The sequence below is a fragment of the Myotis daubentonii genome, chromosome 3, assembly GCF_963259705.1.
Source record: "Myotis daubentonii chromosome 3, mMyoDau2.1, whole genome shotgun sequence".
NCBI lineage: Eukaryota > Metazoa > Chordata > Mammalia > Chiroptera > Vespertilionidae > Myotis > Myotis daubentonii.
In genome coordinates, this window is record NC_081842.1 from 128,834,616 (window position 1) to 128,844,799 (window position 10,184).

The following is a 10,184-nucleotide window of genomic DNA, read 5'->3' on the forward strand; positions in this document are numbered from 1 at the left end:
CTGAAAGATGAGCAAGTTATGCAGGTAGAAAGAGGTGGGGAGAAGAATGTTTCAGGGAGAGAGGAGAATGAGTGAAGACTGAAGCAAGAGGGCACTTGGTTTACTTAAAAATTTGAAAGATGATTGGTTGTCTGAAGCATGGTAGTGGGATCACAATGGCAGAGTAGGCAGGAGCTGCTCCCACAAGCCCTGCAGACTTCTTAGGAGTTTGCACTATTGTGACCTAGGGAAGAATCTGAAGTTGCAAACTGTCATGATTATACACGTTTAAAGTACTTCTGGTGGCAGCCTGGAAAAGGGATTGGATGATGACAGGTTGGAGGCAGAAGGTCAACTGGGAGGCTGTTGCAGCATTCCAGGTGAGGGATGGGCAAGTCTAGTCTGCCTGTAGAGAATGAATGCTCTGGTCCTGCAGTACTGCCAGGATTTGCCTCACTTCTTCCCATGCCCATCCCCATGATAATATGCCCCTGAGGAATGAGCAGGTTAGCTTACTGCCTTGGCTTCCCAAGCAGCTCTGCCTACATGGAAACATAAAGCTGGAGAGAGAAATTCAAACATATTTTTGGTATCTACTTCTCACTGGCTTTAATTCTCACTGCAGACAGAAACCTGACTTTCCAGTTCTGCACCTGAGTCTAGTGAACCTGCTAATGTAGTGCCTCGGTCCATCCCTGAGGTAGTGCGGGAAAGGGCTAGTCCCATGGGATATTGATACGTATTGGGATAAGTAAGAGTTCCATGGTCGTTAAAGCAGTTTGGGAAATGCTGGACTCTTGTGAGGTTTATGGGAGGCTTTAACATGCTAATACACATTGCAAATGTCCTACCACTACAATGTTTTCCAAATCTAAATGACCATGCAAACTATTTTGTGGAGTAGTTTGCAGAACATGTTTTGGAAGGTGCTTCACTATTTACTAATTGTGCAACCTCAAAAAAGTTATTTAATGTTTTTGAGCCTAGTTTTCTTATATTTAAAAAGGCAACAAAGTATCTCATAGGGTTGATAGGTGGAGGGGGGCAAAGTGGGTAAATGGGAGACATTTGTAATATTGTCAACAACAAAAAATTTATCGAGTGAAAAACATGTTGTAAAGTGTTCCAACACAGTGTCGGGCAACAAGTAAATTATCAACAATTTTTATTATGTAGCTATTGTTATTATTAGGAGACAGAATAGCATAGTGGATAAGAGTGTGGATTCTGGAGCCAGACTTCCTGGACTTAAATCCCAACTCTGACATTTACTATCTTTGTGATTTTGGACAAGTTATATAAACTTCCTGTGCCTCAGTTTTCTCATCTGAAAAATGGTGGTAGTGTGGGGACTAAATAATAAAATGTTTTCTGAGCACACAGACTTCCTTTTCTTTTCCCAAATGTCGATAGGTAGATGGAATAATTTTCTCCTTTCAATGCCTTCAGGAAGAAAGAAAAAAATCATAAGAAATCACATTGGTCCTTTAAATAGGGGAAAAACAAATGCAATGGTAAATACAATTTCTCCATATGATTTCTTAAAAATTATTAAGATGATTTAAGTGAAGGAAAACATTTTATTTAAAAATAAAAAGACTAAACTATGAAAGCTTAAAAGCTACACTGAGAAGTCAAGAGTTTAAAGAAACAATGATCTAGCCTGTAGTGGAACTTAGAAGACACACAGTTTATTCTCTAGAAGGAGAAGGACGTGGCGACCAGGCTGCCCTTCTTCCAGTGCCATCCCCTAAGAGGTCTATACACTTACTAGGGTTTGCCCCAACGTTGGGCAATGAGCTGACGTCCCCAACACCACTGATTAAACAACACTTCTTTCATTGTTCTGGACTCCAGAGTCTGGAGAGTCATCCAGGGATCAAGTCAAACATAGATTTACAAATATAGTTTTTTCCTGTTGTTCATTTTTCTTAGTATTGCCCCTTCCCATGGAGGAGGTACTCGATATACATTTGTTAAGCTGGCATATTGATTTTTGCTTTGTGTATTGCTTAACGAAATGTAGTTTAAACCAAAAGAGCCATCTCATCATCCAAGCTCCATTTGCCACAAACAGGAAATTAATTTGCTTCTCCCTGTCCAAGCCAAGTTCCTGGCAAAATGGGGCAACTCATTGCTAAGTTACTTTTTTGTTTTTTAGAGAAATATTATAGCTGGGAACTTGGCAGCTCACTCTTTCAAAGTGACAGCTTTCAAAAAGTCTACTTACCACAATTTAGCCTAATTTTAAACACATCAGAAAATGGATTGTTAAAAAATAATCTCTCCCCATGAGCCAGCTGCCTCCCTGTCCCCCTACCCTTTCCCTAATATGTAAAAAGTGGATTATATTCTCCTTTGGTTATACAAATGTTCTTCCAAAAATGATTATACCTGTCACAGATGGAATCTTGAAATAAGTTAAATGTTTAGGTTCATATCCTCGGAATTCCCGAGTGAATTGAATTCTCCCTGCAATCTTTTTAATATTATTACCAAATGATAGGCATACATACTGCCCATGAGGAAGATGGTCTGTTTATTGTGAGAACTACAAAATAAAGGTTTTTTTCCTAATATTTCTTTTGTTTTGGATCGCCGTTAAAGTATCATTAGCTAGACTGATTAAAAACATTTTCTTAATCAGCTTGCTTTTTAACTGTTGCTATAAAAAATGTCCTGTACCTAGAATGTATAAGAAATGCTCAGCTGCTTAAAGGAAGCTAGAATAAGAGAAATGAGGCTAACATCTTCCCCAGGGGCTAACAGCTTCTAATCAATTTCTTTCTACCCCAAAGTATCTCAACAGCCTCTAAATTATCTCCTCTCCAGTTTCTCCTCACCATGAGCTTTCCCTTTATAAAACACTAGTGGCCTGGTGCATGAAATTCATGCCTGGGGAGGTGTCCCTCAGCCCACCCTGCACCCCCTCCAATCTGGAACCTGTCAGACATCCCTCTCGTAATCTGGGACTGCTGGCTCCTAACCACTCACCTGCCTGCCTTCCTGATCGCCCCTAACCACTCTGCCTGCCAGCCTGCTCACCCCCAACTGCCCCCCCTTGCTGGCCTGATTGCTCCCTACTGCCCCCCACCAGCTTGATCACCCCCAACTGCCCCCACCAGCTTGCTTGCCCCCAACTGGCCCCCTGCTGGCCTGGTCACCCCCAACTACACCCCCCTGCTGGCCTGCTTGCCCCCAACTGCCCCCCCTGCCAGCCTGCTTTCCCCCATCTGGCCCCCCTACTGGTCTGCTTGCCCCTGACTGCCCCCCCTGCTGGCCTGCTTGGCCCCAACTGATACCCCCCTGCTGTCCTGCTCACCCCCAATTACCCCCCCTGCTGGCCTGCTTGCCCCCAACTTCCCCCCCCTCTTGCTGGCCTACTCGCCCCCAACTGGCCCCCCCTGCTGGCCTGCTCGCCCACAACTTCCCCCACCACCGGCCTGATCACCCTCAACAGCCTTCCCCTCCTGACCTGATTGCCCCTAACCACCTCTGCCTAGGCCCTGCCACTATGGTTTTGTCTGGGTGGCAGCCACAGAGCCAGTGGGGGCAACCCAACCTCCGCCTCCTGCCCACTCTCTGGCTGGCGCTGCCATCTTTGTCGCATTAATTTGCATATTCCCTCCTTATTGGCTCTGGGTGCTGCCATCTTTATTGTGAAGTGATGGTTAATTTGCATATCACTCTTTTATTAGATAGGATAATCTTGATTATTCCGTTCCACTATTTAGAATCCTTTGCAAGCAGGAAGAAAAGTAAGGTCTTCAAAGTCCGTCATGGTGTGATGCCTGCCTATTTGTCCCAGGCTCATCTTCCCTCTCTTGTCCTCATTACTTGACAAATACTGTTCCCTCTGCTATAAATAGAATCCCTTGCACTTGTCTACCTGGAGCACTCCTATTCATCTCTCTCACCCTCCTTTCCTCTCCACTGACACTAGTAGTCATTCTTTTAACTTGTTTCATCGACCAGAAGGAGAGATGCTTGAGAACAGGGACTGTTTTACTCATCTTTGTGACGCCAGAGAGTGTGGTGTAGCTCCTGACACATAGGTGGTCATCACTAAGTGGTTTTCCTCAAACCAAACGAGAGGATGAACTGTTTCTATGCAACATCATTTCTTAATCATACTGTGAATGCTTTTCTTATTCTTTCAATCACCTTAAATCCAGAGAGGTCTACTCTGCACAAAGGGCAAATTGATAATTAACCAGTTAACTAGTTGATTTAGTTCTGGCTTGGAGTAGTGGGAGGGAAGAAATTCTCAGAAAGACACATGACCTCATTAAGCTAATAAATACTAGATTCTGCCTGCATTTGGTTTTTAAGAATAGATCTAGACTTGCTTTCCAGTATGAATTCAGTGCATTAGACCTGTCAAATTAGTGTTATGTTTACTCTTGCAAATGATCACCTATTGTTAATAATACAGAGTCAAACCAGCCCAAGAATATAAGGTTATGATCCTGAACATTACATCTCCTGCTAAAATAACCTTTGAGACAAGAAGGTTATGGAGTGATTTTTCAGAAACACCAGCAGTGCATACAGAGCAGTCTATTAGGAATAGATGCAAATTCCAACAATCTAAGGAGATTTTCACATACTTTTCTCAGCTATAACTGAGTTCAAAGGGGGGCATTAAGGATCCTTAGAAACACAAATGACATCAAACACCCTGACTGACCCCACTTCCAAGGTTCCATTGTCACCTCAAATATTTCAATTTTTCTTAGATATTGTGCTGTTGTATGGGAGGAAACTTACTTAAGTTTATACATTTGAGTTATAGGCTAAATAATTCTTAGCCAAATAATTATGCAAGCTGTGAATTAAAGGTATTATATCCATTCAGTATATAATTTATACATTGACTGCCATAGGATTATTAAAAATCTGCCATCTCCTCCCCCTACCCCATGCCCCGCCCTTTCTCCTCTTGCTTGTCTGCCTTTGTCAGTCAATACACAAGAGCAGCTTGCTTAAGGGACACTTTAGAAAAAAGTTTCCATTGAAATAAATGAGGAGAGAGAGAGAGTCTGATTTAGGGCTTTGTGTGCCTGGAGCCAAAGTCATGGTCAGACAGGGAGTCAGGGAGATACAAGTCCTCTTGGAGCCACTAATGCCACTGGGTGAACTGCAAGGAGATGGCATTTCTCACACATGGCATTTAGACACATGGGGAGAAATGGATATATTTATTGCCAGAAAACTCTTTTAGCATAGTTAAACAGAAATTTGAAATGCAAAGATAACTAGGAGATAGATTTACTTGGTCAGATGATCTATATTCTGTTATTTTTTTCTGCCTTACTCATCTGGGACTTACTATTCTGCTTTGTGGGTTCAGAGACCCTACCCTCATAGCATGTAGCACTTAGCTCATCTGTGTGAGAAATAGTAAGTGGGTGCATGTTTATGAAATCTGGAAGCTGTTACTAATAATAGGATTATAATGACTCCAGGGCTGCTGAGTCATTCAATTCTCAAGCCATCAACTGTTCATTCTACAAACAGTCTTTGGGAACTCACACTCCTATGCCAGGGTCTGTAAAACTACCCCAGAATGTCACTTGGTTGTGGACATATGACTACCAAGCAAGTAAGGACAGATTTTTTCAAAATAATTTAGTTCAAAATAATTCTCACCTCTGCCTCCAAAAATAAATAAACAAAAAAACAGTAAAACAAGATTCTTTAAAAATTGACCTCTACGCTCAAGTTCTCTGGCAGTTTTGATTCCTCACTGACAACATATTGTTCAAATTTCAGATATACAGGAGAGTAGGCTGTACATATTCCCCCTAGGAACCGTGCAGGGTGTGATAACTGACATTCTAAACCAGTGAGCATTTATTGGTCATGCGCTGTGGGCCAGGGACTCTCACAGGCACTGGCCATTTGAGCCTCATGACAACTGTGAAGTTGCTTCCATTTGCTGATGGAAACATTGTGGTTGGGGCACTTACATGACTTTGCCCTGAGTCCCAGGGCAGTGAGGGGCAGCTGGGGAACAGGAACTTCCCTCACTGCCTCTGTGAGGCTCACAGTCCTCAGCGGTGGGTCCGAGCCTCCCCTCTCTGTTCTCTGCCACTCCCTCCAGCACCCTGCCCCAGGGCCCACAGGCTTCTCTGCCAGAAGGGAATTGTGCTAGAAAACTGAATCCATCAAGGTAACCTGCTTGATAATTTGGCATCAGCACATTTTCCAACTTATTTGCCTTAAAAAAAAAAAAGACTCCTGCTCTGGGCAGTGAAGGAGTTGAACATCAATTTCTAGCTTTGGCCTCCGTTTCCTAACCTAAAACCTGAGGGCTTAGATGAGCTGAGCAGCAGTCCTTTGAAACTCAGTTCTGTGACTCTAATGGTGCAGATTTAGAGAGTGTGGCCCCTTGCTGGGAGAGAGAGCCCACAACCACAAGTTTACAAGTTTGGCACGGTTCCTCTACCCAGCTAAAGATGCCCTCTGTTCTGTAAGACCCTCCTCCAAATTTGGATGGTACCTGACGGATGGTACTGAATATCTCTCTGTTTTCACAATTGGATATCAAATCATCTGAACATGAGGGTGGCACAGTCAGGTGGTGTCTGACCTTCTGGACTATGGAAATGACCACTGTGCTTCCTTTTCTTTCAACTGCTGGGCTCTTTCTGAGGAGGCGGCTTAACCACACAGCCCCCGGGTGACCGTGGGTGTTTATACCCCCGGGTGGAACCAGACACAGAGCACAGTCAGGAGGAAAAGTGGGTCTTGGTACATGTGTGCTACTGACAAAAAGTGCTCCCTGCTGGATGCCATTCAGGAACAAGGGTCTGAATGTCCCTGCCTGGCCCAAGAGAATGGTGTCTGTGCCACCAAACCACCAGTGGCACCTGGGCCCTGTCACAGCTGACAGGGCTGAGGGGAAGTCAGTTGCTGGCTGCTGCTCCCAGAGCAGGTCCCTGGGGATCAGCGGGGCCAGAGCAGGGAAAGCAGCTTGCCTCGCCTGCCCTCCGGGCTGCTCTGGAGAGAAATAGAGGACTTCCATCTCCATTACTGTCAGGCTGGCTCTCTCGCCAGCTCTGAAATTCACAGCAGTGGATGGAGGAGGGAGGAGGGAGGGGGAGAAGGAAGGTAGCACAAGCCAGACAATCAAAACAGCAACAATATTTGGGAGTGGAAACTTCCAGCTAGAGAACATTCTTAAAAACAGAGTGGTAAGGCTGGAAGAGACCACTACTGTGCCCTCGCTTCCTAGGGGTGCCATCCCTGAGATTACAAAGCTATTAAGTGGCAGAATTGGGACAAGAATGAGGTCTTCAGTGATTTGACCACTCAGACGAGGATTTTGGAGGCCTTTCTTTAAAACAGAGATGTTCTGTGGGAGACAGAGGGTGCTGAGCCAGCGCCTGTGGGGGGAGGGCCAGGCGGTGTGCCTGGGGCAGAGGGGCCGGTACCTTGCAGGTTGACACCTCGGGGCACCAGGCCCAGCAGCTCCTCAGTGGGGGGGTTGTTCTCTTCAGCATTGGAGTTGTTGAGGGGGACAGCTCTCCTGCCTCCAAAGGCGGGCCTGGGGGTCTCCGTCATTTTCAGTTTCTCGAGTCCTTGGAGGGGAAAAGGACACACAGAAAAGGAATTCGAAGCCAGTTACATTTGACACAAGGATTAAAAATAGAGACGCAGACGTAACTCTGTGATAGCACTTGAGCAGCACATTTTGGGTTTCACATAAATAACAACTGAGAAGTGGCAGTGATGGGTCGTCTCACGATGGAGTAGAGTTCCCCGAGGATCTCGGGGAGATTTGTCAAAGCATACGGAAAGCAGAAGGAAGGGGGCTGATGTGAAGAAAGAAAAAATGTAACAGGTTTGGGGAGCAAGGTTTTTTTCTCTTGCCCCTAAAGCAATATTTTGTAAGAAACGTAAGACATGTTTGTAAGAAATGTTGACTCTCTTGTGCATGTACACAGGCCCACTTCGTATAGACTTTGAAGAATAAACTCAGACAACCATGTGCAGGTAAGTGGTGTCTTCCCAAGCATTCGTGTTTGCAATTTAATTTAACCCATAGTTATTGAGGGCCCGCTACGTGCCAGGCTGTGGTCCGGGCACTCAGGATGCCTCAGGGGATAAGACAGAAGGATTCTTGCCTTGGGGAGCTTTTGGTCTAGTGGCGGTTAGGGTCCCGCACAACAAAATTTGGAAGTAAACTGGGCAGGGTGTGAGAAGGTGGTACCTGCTTTGGCTCCAAGATCACAAGGAATAGAATATGGGAGATGGAGAGTTTGGGCAAGAGAGAGGGAGGCACCAGTGCAATCGTAGATAGGGCTGTAAATAGTCCATTCTCTAGTTTACTTGGTCAGCGGTGCTGGCAATGCCCTCGCTCCAAGCCCGCTTCCCTTCCATTGGAGTGTGTGCAGGCAGAGAGCCAGTGTGAACGCCACACCTTACTGCCAGTGCCCAAAAAGTACTTGTTGATCAACTGACCAAATGAAGGGAGACCTTGTTTCTGGCCCCAATGAAGCGTCCCTTGATCACCTGGATTACACAATCATGACTCCCGGTGATTTGGCTATTTTGAAAAAAACAGGCACACCCTCCAAAGATGAGGAGCCACTGTTACAGAGGCAACTAGAGGAGACTGTTCCAGAACATGATGAGTAAAGGCAACACAGCCGGAAACAAGAGAATCACTTCTAAGGTGTTTGGTCTCGGAAGGAGACAGCACTGTTTGGAAGTATAGGGTCGGAACAGGCAGCCATAAATACCTGCAGGCATATTTACAGGCAGTTTCTAGTGAACGAGGGAGGCAGGGAGTGAGGCAAGAGAAGGCAGGAAACAGCAGACCTCTGGTGGGAAATAGCAAGGAGGGGAGGCTGGAGGTCCCTGAGGGAGGGGAGGGCTTAGGGGAGCACAGCACAGAACTTGCAACTATGCAGTACCAACTGAGAGAGAGAACCCCTAAAGCAGAGACCTGAGCGCCTGTGCAGGTGGACAGAAGCAACCCCTTCTCCCAGGTCTGGGGGAGGGGAAGGTGCTCAAGTTCAGCTCCCACATGGCGACACAGCCCTACTTCCTCCTCCCTCCAACCTTCTGTGTCCCTTCTTCTTAGCCTGCTCCCCTGAGGAAGACCCCAACCCCCCATTCCCATTGGGTGGCCTTTTAGCAAGCAGTGCCTTCAAGAAAGCTTCAGGGGGTACCCGAGAGAAGTCCCGCTCAGAAGAGGGCCAGGTAGGTGCGGAGCTAGGGGCCAAGAACAGGCAATGGCTCAAGTGGGGCTGCCTCGGACTCCAGCCCCTTGCACTCCCAGCAGCCCCCTGAGGGACGCAGGGGGGGGGGGTGGACACAGTAGGCCCTGGGGAGCCTCTGGGTGCGGGGCTAAGCCTATGCTGGCCGGAGGGCCGGCTGCTTACCTGCGGTCCCCTCCTGAGGTGTCCTAGCACAGGCTGGCTCTGTGTGTCTCTAGGGTACTTCCTCAAAAGGACGCAGGAAGAAACGACAAGAAAGTTGGCTCTTAAATAACTTCCTAACAGCTCCCTCCCTTCTCCCCAGTCCCACAGGGTTTCTCCTCCCCTGCTGACAGCTGGAACAAGTGAGCGGCTTCGGGACTTTCTATTTACTCTGCCATTCTGCTCTGCTCTTCTGGCAGGCGCCCCTCCTCCCGCCCAGCACCCCCTGACCCCCAGTTTCCCAGCCCACTTCTCCCCACCAGGCCCACCTCCAGTTGTGCCGACCCCTCCTCACTTGGTGGCCAGGAGGATCAGCTAATGACCCTGCAGTGCCAGCCTGACCCCGCCCCCTTCCCTTAGGTCAGCCTCAGGGAAGGGTCTGGATTTTGCCATCCAGGCAGGTGGGGCTTGGCAGACAGGAGGGTCTGCACTTCAGCAGACAGGTCGTCACAGACCGCTGTGACCACATGTAAAGCAAGAGCCCAGGTCCTTCTTGTATAAATAAAGCTGAGGGACATGGCCTATATGTTCTTGAACCATCCACGGAGCCACAGCCAACACCGAACCACACACTTCCCGTAGGAGGGCATGCCCAGGCAGAGGGAAAGTGAATAAATACTTTTAAGAGGGCCACAAAAATTAGAAAATAACACCTTTTTTTGGAAAACCACTTTGGTTTATCTTCAACTAATTGAGAAAAAAATAAATTTTCTTCTAAAATTTTCCATATTTTTTTCTGAGTCTTTGTATCTCTAAATACTCCTATTTTAAGTC

At 46.6% G+C, this 10,184-nt stretch overlaps 1 protein-coding gene across 1 annotated transcript in view; it reads right to left on the minus strand.

Annotated features, from left to right (window-relative positions):
* Positions 1–9,502, minus strand: part of F13A1 (coagulation factor XIII A chain) — a 188,791-nt gene extending 179,289 nt beyond the window's left edge. Inside the window, exons 1-2 of the mRNA XM_059688531.1 lie at positions 9,375–9,502; positions 7,419–7,565 (exon numbers count right to left, since the gene is read on the minus strand). Coding sequence (XP_059544514.1) covers positions 7,419–7,548 — 130 coding nt within the window. The 5' untranslated portion in view covers positions 7,549–7,565; positions 9,375–9,502. The remainder of the gene's footprint in view (positions 1–7,418; positions 7,566–9,374) is intronic.
* Between the last annotated feature and the right edge of the window lie 682 nt (positions 9,503–10,184).